We start from the raw sequence: 25729 nt of genomic DNA, 5'->3' as shown, positions 1-25729 counted from the left end.
GGAAACAGCTTACAACACCCTAAGAAGGAAGGAAAGCTGTTTGGGGGGGGTGGGGGGGGGGGAACCCAAAGAGGAAAGAAATACAGAAAATCGATCAAAAAGAGAGGAAGCAATTAAGGAGACGGCTTGGACAAAGACGCAGCCTCCTTACACAGAGAGTCCGACACACAAATGCAGGACCATGTAGGGACTCTGGCCCTGGATGCTGGAGTCAAACTGTGGAGCGGGGAGGTGTCTAAGCCATGGTGCTACCTTGAAATAAAAGTCTTATTGTCCTACCTGACTGGATACACCCTCCCCCCACTCCCATGGGCATCTGGCCACTCCCATGGGCATCTGGCCACTCCCACCACACTCTGCACCAGCTTCTGCCCTCAGGTCACCAGGATCCTCAGCACCTTGCTACCATCAGATCAACATAACCCCTCCCCTCATATTAACTAGCTATACCAATGACGGCCCTAAATCTGCACACCCCATTTTTACATATATCTAGACATGCTACTATAGTTTTGTACTGCACATACCAGTGTTTTCCAGTCTGGTCCTCGGGTACCTTAAGTCCACAAACAGCGGCACATACTATCACCATATACTTAAGCGATGTCTGACAGTATTGTCATCTGTGGTCTCGTTAGCAACCTGCACTGTACACTGGTCCATGACCCTGTAGGAACTGTATCCTGCACCTGTATATACAGTAGATGGGATCACAATAAAATTCACTTCACAGCTACTGTAATTCCAGAACACGACGTCACAACGAGAAGCAACACGGATTAATTTTCCAAGACAAAGGGGCTTCTCGATATCTGAGGTAAGGGCTAATTAATTCAATTTGACATCTGATCTGAATTTGGCAGATTATTTTTTATCAGAAGCACCATAAAATTAATAATAATTGTGCCAATGAAATGTTCAGCCGAGCCGAATAAAAATACGTCCTCAGTGACGGCCAGTAGTAGAACGGGATGCTTTGGGGGGGAAAAATATGCTCCCTCTTAAGAAAACTCTCCAAGTTCCACAAAACCCTTCAGAATTGAAGGTGCAGATTTCTGAGAAAAGTGAAACATCAGTGCCCCCCCCCCCCCACCCAAAGAAATGAGTCATACACACACAAACACATAACAGAATTTTACTCGACACCTAGAATCTGACAGCTGAGGTCAGTGCACAGTTACAAATTCAAGGGCACCGCTAGGAAGAATAATTACTGCAAGTTTATCAAAGTCTGATTAAAACAGGAGAGAAAGCTTTTGTGTTTTCAGAAACACATCCATCTGACGTTAATGGCCTTCGTTCACACAGCTCTTTCTCTTTGTCATGACAAACCAGCGCTTCAGCTGAGATAATGACTTGCTGTAGGAATATAAATATACGCAGGTAACCTCCCGGCCCCCCAGGTTGCTGATCGTAAGTGGCTGCAAAACTAATCACGAAAACTCTTAGAAAAAAAGAAATAAAAAAAACAACAAAGGATAATATATTTTATACAGTGGTCCTCATATGTATTACTTTTTGTTATTCATTCCTATGCTACACTGTTTTGTCCTGCACTGTCTTGACAGGCACTGCACTGTTGCTTGTCCTATAGTTCCCACACTCCTGTCCCCTCCCCCGCAGCTGTACCTTAAGAATAAATCACCGTGTTACTCGGTACACGTGTGACAATGGGACTTGTGAAACTTTAAGTAATAACGGCACAAAGGCAGCACCACTACGACCTGTTTTCTGGGATCAGAGATCAGGTGTTTGACTGGCATGGAGAATGGGTGGGCGTGCCGTCCTGGAGAGTCTGACTGCTGTTTCTGCAGCGTGATCATGTGACAGACCTCACTCACCGACTCAGGGTGGGCGGAGCTTATTATCTGCGGTTTTCATTCCCAGTATGCTGCCTTTCAGTCGCGGGGGCCAGCAGCGCTGCCCCAGTGAAAGGAGGTGTATGATACAATAAACTTACGACAATAGGGGTGAAGTAGCACAGGCAAGAATGGTGAAGTTTTAAGGAAGTGTGAAAAACGACATATTAGGTCACACGGGGGCTCATTTTTCATTTTTATTTTTTTGTCATTTTTAAAATAAAATAACACTGGCTCTTCTAAGATATAATCCGAATAATCTAATAGCTGTTTTTCTGTCCTTTTACACTATTTATAACTGTAAATTAAAACTGTAAAGTCATTCCTAGCATTCTTTATGTGCAGCACAGCTGAACTGAGATTACAGTCCCATTGTACATTTGGCTGATGGGGGGGGGGCGTCCCCCAGAAATATCTGGCCACCCCTTTCGCTACCCCACACCAAGATAATAAAAACAAAATATGGATTATTTTATTCTCCGCGCGGGACCATGGAAGTGGCACACTACAGCATGCATACCCCCCCCCCCCCCCCCAACAAACCTTTCAGCAGGTACCGCTGCCCCCTGGAATCCTGTCTCTGTGAAACGTGCGTTAAGCTTTCCTGTGCTGCCCGCACAGTGGTCTTTGCACCTGAGAGTCAGACAGGGACAATTAAACTGCCCCACAGACCAGTGAAACAGGACTGGCAGGTCCTGTACGGGACACTGGTGGCCCCCCAGGGCACCAGCTTCTAAGGGGTTGCCGGTGTCACCAGCCGAGGCCCCAGGAAGCACTGGCTCTCCCTGTGTTGGCGGTGATCTTCACTCTTCTTGTTTGTGCATTTTCACGAGGGTGGGGGCTGGCCTGAAAAAAAACTGCATAGATATAGTGAAGGGAGTAGATTTGGGTGTGGACGGTTTGGACATGGCCCTACCAATATCGTGGGAGTACCATGTGTGTTTGGGCGGCTGGGGGTTAGGGGCTGATTTGGTCCCTACCGAAACTAAAACCCAACCTACGCCCTTGGATATACTGTAACGTATTTTAGACAGATGTGGCTACACCTTCTGTCAAATATAACAAATAGTTTGTATGACACTGGGTTTATTTTTAAATGCATTCTGCAGATATTTTAATTGTAGAGATGGAGACTGGCCAGCAGATAGTTCCTGCTTAGGTGTGCATTTTGCACCACAGAGATGATGGCCGACCTGAGGCATGACTCACAGCCGTGGTGACGGCTCATCGAATGGGGGGGGGGGGGCTGAACAGAATAAACTTGCAGACAGTGGCATCTCAGTGTGCCAGTGCGCCGAAGCGGTCACACTGACGGGGTAGGCACGCTACACACCGCCCTCTGCTAGCGGCAAACGATGCCACCAAACGCCACCATCATGAAATATTCACCTGGGGACAGCGGGGAGCCGGGAAGGGGGGGGGGACTTTAAATATTTCAGCGTCCTTTGATAAATCATTAAACAGATCGAGGGACTCCGGACTGATTTTGCTTTTTGAATAACAGGAATGGTACGTGATAAGCAAAATGTCAGACTGGGAATATGAACACAGTCGTCACTGTGCTACCCTGATAAGAATGTTTCAGTCACATAGTGGAGGAAAAAAAGGGGATTTTTGAGGTTCTGCAAAATCACTTATGTGAGGCTGGAAAAAAACAGAAGTCATATGTCTTTAAAACAGACTGGAAGCTGAAGAGACAGTAATGCTACAAATAACCGTCCCACAGACGCCCCCCAGGTCTACAAAGGAGTATAGGCAAAGGCCAGAGCAGCCCACACCCCCCCTGCCCTTCACAGCGACGCCGGCTCCTCTTTCAGAAATGGCAGCTAACGTCGCTGCTTAGCCCCGGCCTGTCAGTCGCTTCTGGTGATGGTGCCCATTGAAGGGGAAGAAGGAGCCGCGAGACGGCAGGAGTCACTGCCTGGGTATGACTATAACTCTGGGATGGGGCTACAGATCACGCATATCTCTGCGTGTGCTGACGGGGTTATGTGTGTGTGTGTGTGTGTGTGTGTGTGTCGACAGGGTTAACAGTGTGTGAGTTAGGGTTAGGTTTAGGGTTAGGGTTAGTTGAACACAGCTGCGAGCTGCTTCTTACGGTCCTTAGCTGTAGATTTTGGTTTATTTTGTTATAAATATCACTGGCTTTATCAGTCAGCTTATCGGTGACAACTAAATAAAACATTATTTAACTAGTGGTCGAATCGGAAAATATACCATTTGCGTGCAATTTAAACAGTAAATGAAGTGTACACAGGCTTGAAACAGCTCTTATGTAGCTGATGTAAAATGGATCCCTCAATGATAGCCTGCAATCCCATTTTGTCTACAGTGCACACAAAAGTACAGTGAAAATAAATGCAGTTCCCCATATAAACATGCTCTTTACACGCTTCTCATTGCCTTGAACCATGTTTGTATGCAGATTTTTTGCCTTCATTTTTTTTAAATAAAGGCACAAAATCACCCATAAACTGCAGTACCAAAGCAAAGCAGTGAAGATTAATTCTTAAATGGATACATTTTTTGAAAAATACAAATATATTGTAAAGATTCCATTTATATCCCACAAATGAGAGTAAAAAGTTCAAACACACACACACACATAAAAAAAATGCACAACACATTGCAAGATACCACTAAGGCACAGTCTCAAAGTACATAAATAAATGTGATACTGGAGTCCAAAGTTTTACATGTAGCTACAGTTACCGTTCCCTAACTAACTACTTATTTTAATGTTAATCAATAACTTCCTCTAATGATGTTGATCATATTTCAGGCCCGAGAGCCACAGTAACTGTAGAACTTCTCAGAAATCACTGTGCAAGTCTACCTCTGTTCAAATATACATCAGCTACCTTGAGCCAACAGATTCTGGGGAGGGCACACAGCGCCGGCGTGTGATCCGTGACCCACAGGAGGACGTGTACATCATTCATGACAGCTAGACACAGGTAGACTTATCCCTATAGGGACCAGAGGACTCAGCAGTGTTTAATTAATGTTCTCTGACCTTCAGGACAGCATGTTGTTCCCTGAATCAGACACTGAGAGACCCTGTTGGAGATACTCTAGTCCACTAGATACACCCAACCCAAAACACCCCAGCAAAGCCCCTGGCTACCATCCCAAAAGTCGCTAACTTTTGAACCTGGGAAGCCAGACGACAGATTTGACTGTCCCTAGTGGCACAATCGCATCTCTGCAGCAGAAAGACTTACGAGCGGGGATCTAGGAGTGAGGTCTGCAGCTGTATTCCAAGGAGGATACGGTACCCTGTGACACAAGTGACCTTGGGGGTGGGGGGTGTCATATGATCACCCTGTCAGAACTGCTGGGTTCGCCCAACTAGAGACTTGCATGCAGAACCATTCCTGACCCGATGGAGGAGTTTTGCTCCACAGGAAACCAAACATCCGCAGCCGAATGCTACATTTACTCTGATAACAAGTCACACTTCAAACTCACTGCTATAAAAAACCCTTTATTTAACCAAGAAAAGTCAATAATGTCACGAAAATGCACATGACGACGCCTGGACCTTTTGTTGCACGATATTCATATGTAGATCAAACACATACGTGCACACACACGGACACACACCCTCTGATATGTTGCATTTCATCAAAACGATTAATCAACCCCCATAGACAAACTACAGCAATGACACCACTGGGAAAGGAACAATGAAAGCAGACTTCCAAAGAAACTAAAGACATCCATGTTCAGACCCGTTCGATGGTGGGGGGGGGGGGACCTGGCTTCCAGAAATAGCGCACATACGCCATCATTAGCACAAAACAAGATGCTGTCCATGTGCACAAACATCTGAGAGCCTCCCTGTACAGCCCATAGACAGCCTCCCTCTCCTCCCTCTCATTGGCGATTAGTTACCTGCGATCCCCAATCATATTTCACCCAAATTTCTTATTTTGTCTTAAATCCTTGCCTCCCCGCCACATAAACGACGCCCCCGAGCATGAGCGGCGATTCTCGTTGGGTTCCGGCTTGTTTACAAACAAGCTTGGAGGGGAGCTGGACCCGAAGCGAGCTCCCGGGGCTCCTGGGGCAGCCCGCAGACGTGCATGTCTGCAACGCTTGCGAGCGGTCAAGCGTGTGGGACGCCTTTCTCGCAATAAGGGGAAAAACAACAAAAACAAGTAGAACATTAAAAGTCCACTTGCTTTTATTCCCAAGTAGACACTTTCTCTAAAGAAACCCATAAGGAATTTATTAAACACCCCCCCTCCCCACCCCCACAATAATGCCGAAGTGTGATACTCACTAGTGACAGTGTCTGTAAGCCATTCGGAAGCTGGGAAGGCAGGTAGCCTGGGAGCCAATGCTGGAGACTGGGAGTTCTGTGCAAGGTCTGTGGGCTCTGTCTGCCAGGCGGTGATCACAGGCGGACGCGCGCGCACATGCACACGCGCACACACACACACACACACACACACACACACAAGCGTGCGTGCACGCACTTGAATGCTCATTCAAGCTCGGCTACATCGGGGAGGCACACGGCGGAGGGGCCGTTGACGCAACCCGGCTCGCACGTTTCACAAGCGGGAACCGGGGGGAAATCAGGCACGCCGTGATAACACGGCCCACCTCAGGAGGGGGGGGGTCACTGGGGAAGGGGTGCTCCCAGGCCGCCTGCTTCGTGCACGTCTGGCGGGAGGAGACACGCCTCCATTTAACACTCACGTCCCGTCGAACCTGGGCGGCAAGGCTTATTCATTTGCACCTGGGACTGCCCTCTTGTCTGGCCACCTCTCTGTGGCAAGCTTTAGCACGGGCTGCAAGGGCAGAAGCCAATTGGTCCTCTGGTTTCCATGGGAACAAAGGGATGTGTTGAAGGCGGGTTCCTTTCCCGTGACTTTGGTGGGGGAAGCCAATGCTTTTCCCTCATCAGCATCATGAACTAATGAGCCGCTCGGAATTAACAAACTATTCCGCAAATGGCTGGGCAGGTACACCTGCTGTTTCAAGGAACGATGACAAACATCTCAGCAGGGAATTCGGGAAAAACACAGAAAGGAAAAATCTGGTCCCCATTCTGACTGAACTACATTAAAAACATTAATTAGAGACGTTAGCTGTATGATTTGAATTCATCAATCTGGATTGGTAGTAAAACCAATGTAATTAAAATTAAATTAAATCATGAATCATAGTCACAAATTTAGATACTCTGTACCAAAAATGTCACCAAAAATCCCACTCCTTGTATGCTAATATTGACTACGGTAGAGAAGTGTGGGCTAAGGATTAAGGCAAAGCAGCGGACAGATATTACAGACGTTAGATAAATAAATGAAGTAAAAATACTAATCTACTTTTCCTTGGAAAGTGGACACCCTCATTCTGAAAGTCATGAAATCTCACGAAACTTGGGAGGCTTCCTGGACGGCTTGGTCACTCGAAGAAACACCGGCAGAGACTCCACCATCCTCCAAAGTGTGCTGAACAGCGTTTCTCTGAACAGCTGTCATGCGGCCTGGCTCCCCTGAGCACAGGCTCCATAGCTGGAAGATCCTCATACGAGTCCTTTTCAGTCTCTGCTCACACTGTAGCAGCGGTTAACGGTGACAGCCTCTCTCCCGGGGTCCGAACATCTCCTGGGATGCTCAGCACGGCTCCAGTTATGCCAACCCCACCGTTTCGCAGTTACAAACAGATACCAGTTAGCAGTAAATAATGAGGTGACGTCGCCTTTGATGGAATCCTTCATGTAGGTCATTTCATGGCTTCGCATGCAGTGTGGCCCCCTACACCCCCAGCTGTGTTTTGAATTTAACTGCTGGCTCCGGTTTAAACCAGTCGGCAGGAAAAGCATTCTTCCCAACCTCCTAACCATGCAGGGCACCACACACACACACACACACACACACACACACACACACACACACACACACACACACACACACACACACACACACACACACACACACACACACACACACACACACACACACACACACAGGCTGTGTTTTAGCATGCTCCTGCAGAAGTATATCTAATTCTTGGGTCACGGAGATCATGCTGAACAGCTACGCCGGACTTAGCATATCAAAGCCCCTTTTGCCCACACTTCTGATATTTAATGCACCATATAAGAAAAATAAATCACTGTCTAGTCACAGCAGTAAAACATAAATGGCTAAGAGAAGCAGGATAACACCGGCTGCTCATATCCACCAAAAGTGTGAATGAATGCTGGTCTCGGAATGCTCCAGCGAGGCCAGGCAGGGCCAGGCAGGGCCAGGCGGGGCCAGTCCGTGATTATACTCATGCTGCAACAAGTCCTTTCTTACGCTTTATTCAGTCATGGGCTCTCGGTAAGATGCACAGAGAGCTGGCACTCAGATCGGACGCAGGGCGTGACTGTGCTCGGGAAGATGCACAGAGAACTGGCACTCAGACCGGACGCAGGGCGTGACTGTGCTCGGGAAGATGCACAGAGAGCTGGCACTCAGATCGGACGCAGGGCGTGACTGTGCACGGGAAGATGCACAGAGCTGGCACTCAGACCGGACGCAGGGCGTGACTGTGCTCGGGAAGATGCACAGAGAGCTGGCACTCAGATCGGAGGCAGGGCGTGACTGTGCTAGGGAAGATGCACAGAGAACTGGCACTCAGACCGGACGCAGGGCGTGACTGTGCTCGGGAAGATGCACAGAGAACTGGCACTCAGACCGGACGCAGGGCGTGACTGTGCTCGGGAAGATGCACAAAGAGCTGGCACTCAGATCGGACGCAGGGCGTGACTGTGCTCGGGAAGATGCACAGAGAACTGGCACTCAGATCGGACGCAGGGCGTGACTATGCTCGGGAAGATGCACAGAGAGCTGGCACTCAGATAGGACGCAGGGCGTGACTGTGCTCGGGAAGATGCACAGAGAGCTGGCACTCAGACCGGACGCAGGGCGTGACTGTGCTCGGGAAGATGCACAGAGAGCTGGCACTCAGATAGGACGCAGGGCGTGACTGTGCTCGGGAAGATGCACGGAGAGCTGGCACTCAGATCGGACGCAGGGCGTGACTGTGCACGGGAAGATGCACAGAGCTGGCACTCAGACCGGACGCAGGGCGTGACTGTGCTCGGGAAGATGCACAGAGGGCTGGGATAACCTTTAGGTCAGCTAATCAAAGCCAGGTGTGAGGACTCTTCAGCCAATCAGTTCTCTAATTAGTAATCTAATTATGGAGTGCTATAATTGCTATACTGCTCACTACTGCCCTCCACTGGGCAGAACAAATACCAAAAACATGCTCTTTGGGTGAGCGTCAGGCGTGCCTGTTCTGGGACTCTATTAAGACACACCAGTGCAATACCTAGTTCGACCCTCTTTTGCCTTCAGAACCACTTCATAGCTTGATGAGTTTGGAGAGTCTACACACCACTTTTATCTGTTATTTTGCACTTCTGGCCTTCCTGTTAGCTTTAACAGAACTGGCCGCACTCCCCTGACCTCTTTCATAAATGAGGTGTTTTCAGCCACAGACTTGCTGCTGACTGGAGTTTTTGTTGTTGTTGTTGTTTTATTGCACCATCCTCTGTAAAACCCAGACAGCAGAGGAAAGCAGCTGTTTCTGAGACACTGCACGCATCTGGCACCAACAATCACGCAGTTGGTTTGATCTTAGGCCTCGTAACCACAGAGTAATTGCACATCGTGACCCTTTCTGCATGCTACATGTATTCAGCTGCAGCCACACGATTGGCTGTTCGAAGGAACAGGCTGTCAGCATTAAGCAGCCAGTGTCGGTAATAAACTGGCCACGGCTGCAGGAGGAAGGGCTGATGGAGAGCTCAGAGTCCACGTGATAAACACCTTCCTGTTATCTACCAGGACGAGACAGGGTACTTCAGCTACTATTCATGAGTGTGTTAGAAGACCTACACAGGCATTAGGTATCACTCCAGATTCGGAAATTAATAAAGCCTTGGCCCACTTTCAGTTTCTCGATAATAAATATTTTGAATTCGTAAAGCTGATTTAAGAAAATAAACATTTGTCGGTACGGTACGGTCCATTACATTCCATCGCTTTTACTATTAGTGATGAATTATGGTAAAATCTCGGCCATTACTGTGTTTACCACCTGTATGGCACACTGTATTTTACTGCAGTGGGGGGATTTTTCTTTTCAATCAGCCGGAGCGGGATTGGGCTCTAGCTGGCGCCGCCCCCGGAAACGGCAACGGGCGGCCGCCGGGCTCAAGGTCACGACCCATAAAGTCCACGTTCAGGTCACCTCTGCACAGGTGTTGCACCATTAATAACCTGACCTGAGTGACGCTGCGCCCCCCCGCTGCCGAGGCAGGGAGTGCGCCATATGGGCAGCCAGAACCCCACGTTGGACCACCGCAAGCCTCTGGCTTCCGGGCGCCAGCTGGAGCGACAACAGCTGTTCCTCAGGCATGGCGAGCAAGGTGGCCTGCGGCGCCCCCTAGGAGAGGGGGACTGACATTTGAACCACTCCCGTGAGTTTGCGAGACTCACACGTGGCTGATGACTGTGCTGCGTCCCCCAGGGTTAGACGGCTCCACACGCGTCGGCAATTTCCGACACGCCTCCCAGCGTGGGTCCTGATTGGCTGTGGGGTTTGAGACAGCCCCACCCTGGATATGTCTCAGCCAGGCAGTCTGATATTGGAGGGGGGGGGGCTCCACCTTCTGGCTACTGTGCAGAGTGCTGACAGTTTCCTTACAAAGCACAGCAGTAGCAGCAGGCCAGCTAGCACAGCCATCGTGCACGAGCAGTATGGTGTGTCCACGAGGAAACACACACTACCTGATAAAAGCTGCGTATCACCAGTTTTGACATTACAATCCTATTAAAATTTCTAAAATGTTGATATTATAGTACACGCTGCAGGTTAAACTCGTCACCTAACTTGTGAAGCAAGATTTAACATTTTATTTAATACAACTACCATTACTGAGTCAGCTACATATCTGAATGAGTTATCTATGTATCACGGTTAGTGGCATATCTACAATTGCTGGATATCTATTTCAGCTGCATATCTACGTTCGCTGCATTTCTACATTAGGCTGCATATCATAGATGGCTCTGACAGCATTGGCAGCAAACCCACCAACAATTCATGCAGGTTAGTGGCATCGCACATATACCTCAACAAGTACACATTATTCAGAGGCAGGGCCTGGCAGCGATCAATTCATCAATACAATAACAAACACCACTGCCACGCTTATTGGATAAGCAGAGAAAATGGATGGATGGATAGAACAAGCAGGAAAATATCAACAGGATCCAACTGCAGTGAATTAATCTCTTTCTATCAATCCAATTCATCTTTACACCGCTGAGGAGTGATGTCATTTCACTCTGCTCACTTTCAGACGAATTCACCGCCTAAGCTTCCACAAAGGAGCCTCCCGCAAACCAGCTAGCGTGAGGATTCCAGAAAGGGGGGGCGCTGAGAGCGGCGGCGCAGCCGTCTGCGCAGTCACATGCCACAAACCCTGCTGCAGGACGCATCACACTCAAAGAAAAACCGTGGCCTTTATGCTCGACACGCGTAAACATTCGACTGGAGGAAGCGGCGGGAGGTGCTGTGCTGAGCTGGTGATGCACCCTGCGTCACATCTCGCCTAAAAACGAGAGTAGAGCATGCGCCCAATGAAACATGTCTCTGCTTGGAGACAAACTGAAAATGCAGGGAAATTATTTAGTTGGTTCTCCTAGACATAAATAAAAGAGCAACTTAGACACAGAAGGCGGCTGATGCCAAGCCTCGGATAATTAAAGTCACACAGTGCTGCCTTCGCATGTCACAGAGTTAACGGCAAACAGCTGTTAGGTACTGAAGGGTTATGTGTCAGCGCTTGTAAAGAGAATTAAGCCCAGCAGAGGGCAGTACTATTACACTGATGGAACGGCTTCCCAGAAATCAGCCTTGGAGGTGTGCTCTAACAAAAGGGGGAAAAACAGCTAATAAGGTAATAACTCAAGTGATATTGACGAAAAAGGGAAGAACGGAAAAGGCTTTCAAAACAACAGACGACAGTGACAGCCAGTGGAATGCAGGGCTGGAAAACCTGACTTTATTATTATTACTCTTAATAATAATAATAATATTCTTCTTCTTCTTCTTATTATTGTTATTATTATTATGATTATTATTATCCTCAATCACTGGAATACCTCCACAACATCGGCTTCCGGTCATTTGCAGATCGCAGCCCTGAGACCTCTGAATGCCCCTTTAAGTCGAGAGGCGACAAGGGAGCAGGAAAGCGAGACAATCAGGATTCCTCCAAGAGCACTGCATTATAAGCGGAGCGCTCGTTGTCAACACATCCCATTAATTTAATGTCAAAGCCAGACAACAACATTATCATGATTACGGTGATGCGGATGATCGTTAGAATAATTAATTCGTCACTGATACATCAAGCGAACGGCATTTCAAAGAGCCCGTGTCCCACAGAGTATAAATCAGCACTCAAGAGTAAGGTTGGGGGGAGTACTGTATATGACCGCCGGTCATAGGCCTATACATAACCTGTTTAAATAGGCTATTTAGTCCTCATTAGGTTAATATAAGACGTTAGTAGCATACATTTTTATAACTTGTAGTTAGTTTGCGGTTCTTTGCATTTCAGGAGTATATGCATACATAGCATTAGTCTTTTTTGGTTCTGGCTTTCTTAAAGGGGCCTCGTCCCCAATCTGTGTTGGATTGAGTCTATTACACCCTTTGAGTCCCTTCATGCATTGACATCCAGTGCCTTTGTCCCATCCCGTGCAGAATAGCACAGCGATGGCCCCCCTCACGCTTAAGACGCACTCACTCACCACCCCCGTGAGTACTGAAGTGCCTCAGCGTTTGCGTGTGTGTGAGACAGCGACCGTCACGGCAGCACATCTATTCCAACGGGCCGGATAAAACAGCATCGTTCCAGATGGAGCTCGGAGGCGAAGGGGGGGGAAAAAATGAGGTGTGGATGCTTCAGACTGATTTAAAAACCACACGCTGCACTTCTGAAGCGAAATCTGTCAAACCACTGTCAAATTCATTTAAAAATAAAAACAGACAGTTTAATTCCGCCAAGCAAACTTGAACGAGCTGTACAAAAAGTAAACGAGAAAGAGGACAGGAAAACGTGCAAGGTCAGAATCCAGAAATGTCTTTCCAGATATCCATCCTATCCTCTCATCCTGTGAGGGTCACAGGGTTTCCTTCTTCCTGGGCTTACAACCTTGGTGGCTTCAGGCCTCAGTGACGAGGACGCTGACAGCAAACACGCCGTCATGCCACACCGCTTGTGACACCCGCGCTCCTGCTCAGCGGCAGGCAGAACAAAGCCAGGGTTTTCAGCCTCCTGGGATGGCAGAGGAGCCAGGCTGTGCCGGCGCTGACCTCATCGTGCCACGGCACCGCAGGCGGACTCATAAACAACATGTGACACATCTGACCCCGGCTCCAGGGGGGGTCTGCCATGGACCTGTTGGGAGATCAAACACAGAAACGCACCGCCGCTGCGTCACACACGCACATTTCTCATAAAATGACAGATTTTGTTTGTTTGCTCTACAGAGATTTTTGTCGGTAAACAACACATGCAAATCTGAATATGATCGCTATATTCCAATTAACGCCCTCAGGTATTACAGGAAGGGCGTTCGCTGTCTGTGACGCTCTTCATTAATGTCGCTCACAGAAGTTGTGCTTCTGTACCATGCTGATCTTTCTGTTGCTGGGGGGTGGGGTGGGGAGGGAGGGGTTTGTAGCGCTGCTCATTTTCATAATGTTCACCCTCCCGGCCATGTGAGACATTTATGCAGTGCATGAAAGCAGTGTCCAGCAGTTTTGCAAACCCACTGTCTCCTTGGCAACAGAATTGTGACGGATGTTTGCATGAGGTCTGAAGCACCGTAAACAGCGGTCTCAGCTAGCCGCGCCTTTTTCCGGCAAGACGGCTCGGAACCCGGGGGCCACGGGGAGTCGGCAAACAGGGGTCGCTCATGCATCTTATTTTTATTTAGTCGACGTTTTCATCACTGCAATGGACCAGTGTCCCCTGCCTCCTGAGACCTTGCACTGCATAAACAGGAAAGGAACACAGATGTATGACTGGGTGGTTGAACAGATGGATGGATACATGCATGACAAAAAAGTAGTTCTTAGCATATTGATAAAGTTGTTTTTTTGTGGTTTCCTTGTGGTGATCTGATCTCACGTATGTCCTCAGAAAAATAAACAGACTGTAAAATCAACCACAGAGCCCCATCAGGGCTACCCCAGGGGGCAATCCCCCCCCCCACCCCCACCCAGTACCCCTTTACCCAAGCAGAATCCCCCCAGCCGACCAGCTAAGGCCGTCGTGGAGGACCATGCGTTTGAAGAGAAAGGTCAACCTCGGCCAGATCACTTCCCTGCCATCGCCATTCAACACGTCGCTCACTATTCTTTTATTTTTATTATTATTTTAAAGTTGACCTTTAGATCGGTGCACTTGGGGACAATGAAAACAACATGAAGACTGATCTTGATCTTACCCAAGAAACTTCTCCAAAAATGAACACTGGGTGAAATGAAATATTCATGCACCATGACTTTGTCACGGATGCCTTGAGATGTACTTCTGAACTGAGAAATAAATGAAAAGAGGGATTAGTAACCTACTGTAGATGTAACCGTTCGTCTGCAGGAATATCAGGAAATTACATCTTTTGCCATTTAATTATTTTGATATCAGTGTGTTCACCTTGGATACCAAAAATCCATTTCCACAGATTTGAAGATACATTAGATTACTTGTCAGAAGTAAAATCGATCATATATCAAATGCTATTAAATCTGAATTAAGAGCTATTTAATTAAGGGACGTCGCCATGCCCACATTGGCGGATTCCCAGTGAACCGGGCTTTAGGCGGAAGGACAGGAAACCTTAGTATTGGCAGAAAGTGAGTGTGAAAATGAAGGGAGGACAAAAGAGAGCGAAAGAGGAGCCACCCTAAGGGAAACATGGGGGGAAGAGGAGCGCCCAGCTAAAGCGTGGTCTGGCACGCGCCGTTTCCATGACGCACAGTCTGTCTGGCGGGGAAACTCCAGGTTCAGGAGCTCGTTAAGGGCTTGGCAGCAGGTCTGGGCGGCGGATAGCAGCTCTGGCAGACTGGGGCCTGGCCACAGCGGGCCAATTAGGACAAACCCCCAGCTGCGACCAGCAACACGCGTCCGGGTTTAACGCTCCAGATAGGGTGGATCGCGCCGACACCCCGGCCAATCAACAGCTGGCTGGCGTTACAAAGATACATCAAGACCTGATGACTTCTTCCTGTTTGCTTGACGCTAATGTTCTGCTGGAGCCAGATTATATTTTCATTAACCTTTTTTTTTGGGGTGGGCTAGTAAAGCATAAAACATCACTCACATGTTTCAAAGACCCCTACAACCCTATTATCTGTATATTAGCCAAAGTAATAGAGTTTCTTCAACAACATTCATCATTGTACTAATGAGCAGTGACAAGAGGGGGCAGCCGTGAACAATGTACCCTGGTCCCGGGCCCGGGGTGGGGGGGGGAGGGGGTGGGCGAGGTGCCAGTGCAAATGACAAGGCCAAACTGAGGCCTGAGCAGTAATATTGACTTCAAACAAAGCAGCAAAATGCCTTCATTCATTGTATAAAATATATGTATATTTATGTATGTATATGTACTTTTAAAAATCCATAAGGTGTACAGACATAGCCTCAAGCAGCACTGGTGATGGGAGCAAATAAACGACACTCAATTATAGACACACTCAGGACAGAAGTGTGTTCCCTTAATTCCTATTACAGCCATCCCTGCTATTCACTGTGCTGCTTAACAAAGAACTCACATAATACAACAATGAAACTAACGGAAATCTATAAACTGAAGTAGTGATACAGGAATATAGGACTGTAAGCAGAAGGAGTATTATTTATGGTATAATTGAACTGTGACATGGGGGGGGCGGTGCTTTATTTAATCTAAAAGTGCACGTTTCCACCTTTCTAATGATTATTAAAGTGTGCACTGACCTTCACTAAGTCATAAGATTTACATTTCAGTCAGTTAAAAGCATTTTGCTCTTGCTTGTGTACTGAAAATTAATCATTAAATAGGAATTTCTTTCAAACATAATGGTCAGTTTGCATGTAAACATTCAGAGACTGAAGGAAAATGATAGATGATTTTTGTACTTTGCCAACAGGGGGCAGTATGATCAATATTCTTTTCCACACAAAGACAAACACTGGAAAATTAAATTCTGCAGCCGTACTTGAAACACACAGTACCTTCATCTGAAACTTTTTTCCCTCTTGGCAGATAACAATCATTAAAAAAATACATATAAATAGATTTAATCATCTAGCAAAAAATAAATGTATGAATCTTATTATCATATACAAACAAGCCAAATAACTTTTCACTGAGAGAAGGCAAGAAAGGACTATTTATATAACAGCACATCTTTGCGTGTTCCATGTACTTCCACGGATAGGCTTCAAACCATGGATGGATTGATGGAGGGATTTTTCTGATCCATGTAACCAAATTGCACTATAATATAAAATAAATCCATCCATCCATTTTTTGTAACAGTTTGTCCTATTCAGGGTATAATATAAAACATATAACAGCACAGCCACACTAATTCAATTTCATAAGGTGCCAAACTCAGGCCGTCACCACATTCCATTAAATAATACCTGATTAAAATATTTTTTTCTATATTTTGATTTCAAATCTAACCCCTATTGTATTTTTTGGTCTTTGAGCATTTATCAATTAAGTCTAAATAAATTCTCATTTCCAAACACTGGTGAAAGCTCTTTCCACACCAGGATATAGGAACCATTTGATAAGTAGCAATAGCATGTAATTGACTAGAGATGTGACCACAAACAAGATTTCCACATTTTTTGCTTAATGGAGTGCAACAGTGCAGAAGAACGGACGCGGCTCTCTGTACTGTAAGAACAGAGCAGGGCAATGAGCTCGGCCTTGTCTACGCTCTCAGTACCGGTATGAAGACACCGTGTCGGGAGGGAAAAAACAAGCTGCATCTGCCCTTCAGCTGTTCTGAACGGGACAAGACAGGGTTTCACAAACAAAGTGAAACCTGAAATATGGGCTCCAGCCACGGTGACCTTCGCGGTGGACTCCGCCCGACGGTTATTCGCTCCCGGCTCTCCTGTAACAAACTCCTCCCCTTTGTTACAGACCATACACCACCTCCATGATGACAAAGCAGCCTGATAGTGGTAATACTGGAAGGAGATCTAAGCTTCAAGCGCCTCTAAGAACCGCGCTGGCTGGCTGTGGCTCACAAAGTGGTATGAAACATTACAACGGCCAGGTTGGTGAAAAGCCAGCGTCCTTCTGTAACTCTGGCAGCTTTTAAGCACAAATGCGACTTAGGAAATAACAAAGTGAAGATTTGTCATCATTACTGCCCTTTAAGGGGGACCCTGCACCCCCCCAATCCGGAAGCTGCAGTGGAACTCGCCGGTAAATGAAACATAAATTGCATAGAAATTACTGGCATCGTCTGGGGTGTGGGAAAGGGGGGGGGGGGGGGGAGTGGCGGCTTAGCTTGATCGAACAGATCTTTATACTGATAATTCCCACGGTGAGAAATACACCAAAAATACAGCTATAAAAGCAGGAGATTTTGCTAAGCCTGTCGGCAAAAGAAGTATTCTGCTGTTTTATGTAATGTTGTACACTTGGCACTTTGCTTAAGGATAAGGTGTCCATATTTGCAATAGGAATTGAGGTGAAGATTCACCTGACAAACGGCTCAAGCTGGGATGAGAGACGGCATCTGGAATGCAGGAAAGACCTCGCGCCGCCACGAGAGCAGACACACCCACTTACAGCGGGGTGAGCCTTCTTCCTGGTCACCTGCCTCGTAGTTAAGCATGTTGTGGTAAAGCAAGGCCAGCTGTGCTGTGAGCTACTACCAACTTCCACACTGATGCACTTTGTCCTGCCTGTGCTGTGGTAAAGACAAATTCCATAAATATGCATCCAGAGGGCAGGCATCGTGAACAGGCTCTCTGCTAGATGCCCAGAAGAAGGACCTCAAACACCTCAGCGCACCTATTACACAAAGGACAGGAAAACACAAACATATCCAGATCCTGTTTTCTCAATTAAGCAATAAGCAGACGTATATTAATTGACAATATATATATCATGCGATTTACAGGGCAGATGAACCTAGATCACGCTAATTACACTCTACCATTTAAATAAACTATAATTAGATTTTAATCGCTGTTGTTAAGCCCACGAGAGGCTACGGCTTATGAGGAAAAGCCATGAGCCACGTAACGGCTTCATTGATTCATTGTTGATTGTACAAGCCAATCAAACTGATACTGAATCATCACTTCAGGGTGCAGTTGATGTTATTCAAGTGATCACATGGTATGACATTGTGCAGAACACAGAACCATCTTTTCTATACAATAGGAAACTGACCCCAAGGTCAGGAACAGAACCCATGTGACAGGACACGCTTCCTGTGGCTGAATTAGCTGTTAGCTGTAACCTAAGCAATGCTTTTCAGAGCCTAATGTACTCGGATGGTTCCCAGCATGCACCGCGGGCCTCTCAGTGCAAATCCAAAGGGAATGAGAGCATTGTGCGGCCACAAAGGAAGCGTCCGTCGTCTGCCGCTAAATCTGGGGCCGGAAAAGCTGTTTTATTCTGCAAAATTCAACCTGAGCAGCAATAGTCATCTGGGGCCCCGGCTTCATTTATATCAACACAAAATGGTTTTGTCCATGGACAACAGAGTAATGCTGCATAAATTACAGCTTTGTTTTTTCTGCCAAAAAAAAATATAGAGATTTTTTTTTTTTTGATAAAGAAGGAAAGTAGTATCAGACAATTAAAATCAGCGAGTGTTTTGGATAAAACACACAAACACACACGCACACACACACATGGTTTTGTACCTATTTAAGTGGGGACCGTCCATTCATTTCTATGGGAAAAACCCTAATCCCAATCACGACAGCCTTAACCCCTACCCATCCGTAACCTTAACCATAAGTAACCAACCCAAATACAAGACTTTTGGCATTTTTACTTTTTTGATTGCATTCACAGATTTCTATAAAACTGAGGTTATCCAAATGGGGACCTCAAAAGATGTCCCCAAAAGTAGGGAAATTTCAGGTTTTACTACACTTTACTACACATCTTTAGTTTATTTTTTTATAGCAATCACCGATTTTTATAAAATAGAGTTTTCCCTTTTGGGGACCAGGAAACCGGTCCCAATAAGGGAAAAATAAAATGGATATTTATCACGTTATGGGGACATAAGGATAGGTATGACCACTCGCAGACACACACGCACAGGAAGGCACTGGACTGACAATAAGCATGAAGACGGATGCTGAGAGCTGTTGGTTTACTTTAAGCTGCTGTGTGCCCTGATGTGTTAAATTAGTACAGTGTAAGAAAAATAACAGCTATTCACCCTGACACACATCACTGTTATTACAGAAAGCTCAAGCTGAACTCACTAAGTCTGGGGGGGGACGGGACAGAATAACCATGGCCGTTTATATAATACCGTCTCCCAAATTCACTCCCTGACAACCGGCATGTTTCCATTTTGTTATGGTTCATTTATTAAGACACCACTGTAAATGACTCTTCATTATAAACATACATTACGATCTTCTCCACAATACAACGAGCATAACAAACAACAGAGCTGTATTACTGTATCTGCGGACTTGTACAACTCATCACACTCTTTAATTAGTTTAAGAAAGCTGAAATACAAAGCAAATGGGTTTGTGTGACCATTGACCTGAACTATTAGTCTTGACTGTAAAAGTAATAACAACACAGATTCCCTCAAGCCTCTCGCTGTCGTTACGCCGCAAAACCCAATACCTTTGGGCCATAACTAGGCCGAAAGCTACACTATAACATGAAAATGTGGCTGTGGGCTTATCCATCAGCTGAAGAAGGGGACAGGGTGCATTGGGAGAGCGTTACCACGGCAACCGAATGCCCACTGCTAGCTACTCTCACACACAACATCGTCACTGAGTCGTGTGTCTGCTACTTTGCATCTCTGCCTTGACCATTGGGAGGGAGAGCAGCCATTGTAAGAAAGTTAATCATTAGCGTAATTAGCTGCAAAACTATATCCCATATATCCAAGCACAAATTCACAGGAGTGCTGAGAATTGGCAACAAAAAGCCCCATGGTAATGAAAGGACAAGGCATCTCAGATCATTTCTGCAAGGAACGAATGTCTTCACTTCTGCAGAGCAGCTATAGACGCTCCGGAGCTCCCGGTGACCCGCGGCTGGGGCGGTGGCCCGTTTCACAAGCGTGACTGGAGCTCAGAACTCAATTACTAATATGGTTACACACCGTGTGCTTCTGTCCTCTACATTCCTCCTGCACAGACAGAGGAATCACACGCTCCACCCCGACTGCCAGGTTTGATGGATGAAGTAACCAGGACGAACCAAAAGTGAACACAGAACAACAATAAGTAAAAAATTAGTAAGCAATATCGTATGCATGTGTAATCCAGAGGTGGAAAGTTCAGGTCTACAAAGTACGGATTCAGACCAATGTTTTGTTTTTAACCAACCAGCTGAGTACCCTGTGACTGTGACTCTTTATACTGAACTGGTTGGTTGAAACAAAATCTTGGTCTAGATTTGCATTTTCTGAACCAGAACTTTCCACCTCTGAGCTGAACAGCACCGTTGACTAAAGAGAAATTGTTGATAGAAATCAAAATAATCTCTGGAAGAAAAAACAAATTGCAATTGTATTGAGGTGGACTGTATGATGTATACTGAGATGAATATATGACTTTAAAACAGGGGTGGGGAACCTGATCCATGCAGGGCCGCTGTGGGTGCGGGTTTTTGGGATGGCCTCTCAATCAGCCAATAGCAGTGGGTCCCCAGGACTGGATTTGAGAAGCACTGCTTTATTATTGGCTGACTGAGCACCCACAACGGCCCTCCATGGAACAGGTTCCCCACCCCTGCTTTAATGGGTCCTTGGCTCATCAGTGTTAGGTATGAGCGACATGTGCACCTGTTACTTCACGGCACGTCGGCCCAGCACAGCCAGAGATCCTGATCCTCACCCGTGCTGCCCAAGATGGTGGCTGTGGCCCCTCTCTTCAGGGACTCCAGCAGTAACAGCCCATATGTGGGTGATATAAACCACACCGCAAGCAATCAGGCATCACTCTGGGGACCTATTCAGCCCGTACCGGGCCGGCAGCAACTCCAATTCTAGGAAAGCACTTCCAGGAAAACAGACGACGGAACATTCTGGAGGACTGCTGTCTACATGCTTGGCTGGAGGGGATGTTGGGGGAAAAAAAAAAGAATGAACCCAATAGATCATTGGTGTCAGATTGTGTTGTGTGAAGTACTTAATGAATCCATTCATTTCTGTGCTTTACCTTGGAACCCCTGAATCCAGAATGGCTAATTCAACACAAGTTTGAATCGATCGGAAACGGGTAATGTCAGAGGACAGAGGCAGCAGATTTTATTCACCAGGAACGAGGGCTGAATATCTGCTTTTTGAGAAATCCCAAGGAAGCGGTGGGGGAATGACTGGGGTGGGTGAGGAGTACTGAGGAGGGTTCAGCCCTACATTTAATCAGCTTGCAAACAAATACTGCAATTACCACAGCGATGCACAGTCTGCACATGGGTCAGGAAGCGGCGAGAGAGCCGAGGGGGATCTTGTGGCTCTGTAAATATCTCATATGATCTCCAGAAACATCAGCGTGAGAGCCAGCAGCTGAGACATGGTGCTGCTCACAGCCTGTCCTCATAAACAGCTATGAAAACTAACACAGACTGTAGCTGACACCTTTACCTACAGGGACTTTACCTCCACTTAAGGCAGGACCATGTGACCTTCTGCACCCTCCTGAAGAGCACCAGTGCATCTCCCTTTCCACACCTGACCTGGAACCCAGTGGGATCCCAGCTCATGTCCTCAACCACAGCTGATTACTGAGTTAACCTACGATTTCTGCTACTGACAGCTGCTTATCACACATTTAGTATTTTAACCCCAAATACAAAGAGAAAAAACTGCACGACAGCTATATTAATTAAGTTCCCCAGTTGTGCCTTTTCCTTCAGATGCACTTAATCAGCCGATGGTTCAGGATATACCAATCGATTAACTGGTTTATGCATCACTCTAAGCTGCTTGAAAGAAAAATAAATATGACATCTCGAGAAGTGGGGAAATGCAATTCTATTCAGATACAACTTCTGAGGACCTAACCAGTCCCATCCGGTATAGGTCAGGGCCGACTGCGGAGCATGCGCTGATGCAGTGCAACTCCGCACCCACCACACGGCGAAACTCCTCGGGATCCTGGCTGGCGAACGCCCAGGCGGCCCATCCAGTCCGGCAGAGAGCTAATACGGTCAGGCCTGTGGGGATCAGGCCTGTGGGGGTCAGGCCTGTGGGGGTCAGGGCCGGGATGGAGCTGAGGCGTCGCCCCCCCGCACGGCGGCACTTGGGTCTTCTGGTATAGATCTGAACAAAATCTCCCAGGTAACTGGTGACTCTGTAAAGAGCAGGAGGAGAACCCAACGCAGCTGGAGAAGCACCCATCCTGAGTCGCTTTGTTACGGCTCACGGAGCAGGGCACGCATGTGGTGAGGGCTTTCCGGAGCCCTCCATTTGGGCAGAGCCAAGGGCCTGGAAAGTGAGGTGCACACTGCGACATGGGGTCTGATTTAAGACTGCACTTTTAGATGTGAGGTTCTGTTCACTTGTGCATGCATGTTAACCTAGGGGCTGCAAAGGCTTTGAGATGGGTGATTAAAAAAAGAAAACTGTACCATTTGGTGAAAATAACAGTGAGCCATCAAGAAAAACGTGGTCTCTCCTAATACACAATGCACCAATGCGGAAATTTTGACCGATAACGGGATTGATTCTATTATTATGTCCACTCTGCAGCACGCTGTTATTTTCTGAATGAAGGACACTCCATTGTTCGGTTTGGTTTGCTTGTGAAATGCCAGGGCTGATAAACAGAAGGGATCGGATGGGAGACCACGTCCGTATTCACGAGGATCCACTGCACCAGCGCACAGACTGGGAGGTTTACTGACTGCGTGGCAGCTGATGTGGATTTTCAGAGCTACGGCGAACACCACGGCCAGCCTGCGGTGTCTGGGGATCACTGTCCACAAAAGTCACCACCAGCGAGTTCAGCCAGGTAATGTCAACAGAAACACTCACCATCTCGAACAGTGAGCTCCATTCATTCATCCACCCACCCACTTACCTTGTACTGGGTTGAGAGGATGCTATGGACAATTTCAAATATTTAATTTTACCTTAGTTTTAACTTAAGCTTTATTGTTAATACTCCTTCCATATGACATAATATCCATACCACAAAAAAGCACAGCTTGTAGCTTACAAGTTCATGGAAGCACCATGTCATTTGAACAGTGTGCGACGTTTCACAAAAAGAGCAGAGGATGTGAGTAAAAACCACCATTCAGACTGCAGACTCATCTGATCTACGGAGAAATTGCATTTGAAAACCCCAGGATATGAATACACTCACGAGAAAAGCACACTGAATCGCTGACGTCTTCACAGAGGACGCCGGGCAAGGGAAATAAGGCTGATTTGGTCACATTTTAACATGATTTTCAGGTGAATTAAGTTTCTAATCAGCCTGACGTCAGGCTCCCATAATACAATCGCAGTCCGCAGAGGATCACACACACGGAACACCTCAGATGATGTTCCTCACTGCGGACAGCCAGGTGTTATAACACAAAGACACGGTCATCTAAACCCAACAAGCATGACCCCCACAGGGTCAAGATCAAAAACAGGTACAGTCAGTCCCGAGGACACATTTCCCCTCCATTTAGTGCAAAAAGCCTTTTTTCCCTCCAAAAAGTGTTGTGATCAGTCATAAAAATGTCAGTTTCGATGACCTCATGAGTGTGAGCGACTGCTTCACACAGCAAATGGATGGAAAAACGTAGGTCTGTAAGTCTGGTTTAGGGTTCCTGCGTCACAGAGATAACCCCAGCTCTCGCCAGGAGGCTGCGCCGGCAGTAACTGGGGACACGGCCCTGATCCCGGGCTGCACACAACCGCAGTTCCACTGGTGCCACGGGGAGTGCGGCCTATGGCCGCCTTTCGGCTGCGGCTGCCGAGCATTCGGAGGAAACGTTTAGACCTCAGCTCACTGGGCCAAACTGCAGCCTCGCCGGCAGAATCTAAGTCACTTAACTGCGCAGTTCAGAGGTTCTGCAGCATCTGCAGCTACTAGCCGTGTGAGCTTTTTGAACCTCCTGCTAGGTTCAGTGTCAGCATTTTCCACTCCGATTAGCACCATTTATGGACATTTGAGGAATACTGCCTTTACCACAGTGCTGAGATCATTAGTGATCACATGATCATCACACGGTGGGCTGGCAAAGGGGAATCTCAGAAATATACCCACAAGTGTATAATAGATGTGTAAATATGCCAGAATAGCGGCTTTAACTTACTTTCTAAAGGAAATAAGTGACTAAACTTGAACTTACAGGGGTTAGGTGATGCCATAGTCCCAAAATGCACTAAACTGACCATGCTGTTAAATTGGCGATGAATTAATGTTTCGGCAGAACAAAGGGAAACAGGAAAGTGGCAAGTTGATGTCATTCAGCCTCAGAGTTCAGGGTGCTGGGCTGAACACCCTCCACAATGAATTACTCAGAACAGAATCAAAGCGCTTTTTAATCTGGCACACTAACACTCTGCTGCTCTCACTACCCCGACTAAAAAGGAGAATCTCGCATACTCTCCATGACAGGACAGTCAGGAAATACCGAGAACGGAAACCCCAGTACAGTCCGTAGCCAAGGGCTGCACCCACAATCCTTTGCTGCAACAATACCCCTCTGGAAGTCGGTCCAATTTGTTTTCTGACAATCACGGGACACCAGCTCGGAAATTCCCAACAACACCGCCTCCCCCCGCTCGTCGACACCCCTGCCTTCTGCAGCGGTGGCCGCTGTACAGTTAATTAGACTGCATCCCGAAACCGGCAGGCCTGTCGACAGACCAGAGTCGGCCGTGTTCCATTAACCGGCCCTTAACAGTGATAAATTGGGGCATGTTTCTACCCTCTGTCCCCTCCAGCCATCGACAGCGGTGCCCCAGAGGATGCGTGCGGGTTTCCCAGCATAGCAAGCCGAACGGCACAGCCGATACGGCCGGAAGATGGATCACGTGTGTTCGTAATGCTAAGCGTTTGCCCTTTCTGCTGCCGCACTGGGGTACAGACCACCTTCTCTGGGGTACAGACCACCTTCCCGGATGAGGAAAAGCACCCAATGTCTGTTATTCCGCCACTTAAATCTATCCTAATTAAAAAGTACATAAGTTTTAAAATTAAACACATCACAATGCTCAGTCTCCACCTCTGACCTCACGAAAATTGGAAAATTTATTTCATCCAGGAAATGCCGGCGGGCAGGAAAATCAATATGCATTTTAGACCATGTTATCTGTAAAAGGTATGATAATTAAAAAATGATTCTTAAATAACAATGGTGGACGGGTCTAGCAGCACAGTCTCAGGCTGCCCCGCTTCATAGCCTCTAGGGGGCGCCATGGGCATCAGTGCTGGATACCTGCTGATGCAAGACGGATAAACGGCTGGACTTTTAGTTACATTAGAACACAGATGTCTCTTTGCTTAAATAAATTCTCCTAAACAAGCGCAATCAGTTTGTACACTGCTGATGTGTTTCGCATACGCCAGTCGCATAAAACATATACACTGTGAT

At 47.0% G+C, this 25729-nt stretch overlaps 1 protein-coding gene across 5 annotated transcripts in view; it reads right to left on the bottom strand.

Annotated features, from left to right (window-relative positions):
• The window catches only part of iqsec1b (IQ motif and Sec7 domain ArfGEF 1b), a 173710-nt gene that overhangs the window by 69622 nt on the left and 78359 nt on the right, over positions 1-25729 (bottom strand). The window contains exon 1 of one of the 5 annotated variants that reach the window (XM_023837496.2): positions 6148-6262. The exons of the other annotated variants lie outside the window; for them this stretch is intronic. Coding sequence (XP_023693264.2) covers positions 6148-6170 — 23 coding nt within the window. The 5' untranslated portion in view covers positions 6171-6262. Of the gene's footprint in view, positions 1-6147; positions 6263-25729 lie in introns of those variants that run through there. 5 annotated transcript variants of the gene reach the window in all.

This window comes from Paramormyrops kingsleyae, chromosome 8 (assembly GCF_048594095.1).
Source record: "Paramormyrops kingsleyae isolate MSU_618 chromosome 8, PKINGS_0.4, whole genome shotgun sequence".
Classification (NCBI taxonomy): Eukaryota; Metazoa; Chordata; class Actinopteri; order Osteoglossiformes; family Mormyridae; genus Paramormyrops; species Paramormyrops kingsleyae.
Note: the sequence above shows the minus strand (reverse complement) of the source record. Positions and strands in the feature narration are given on the sequence as shown.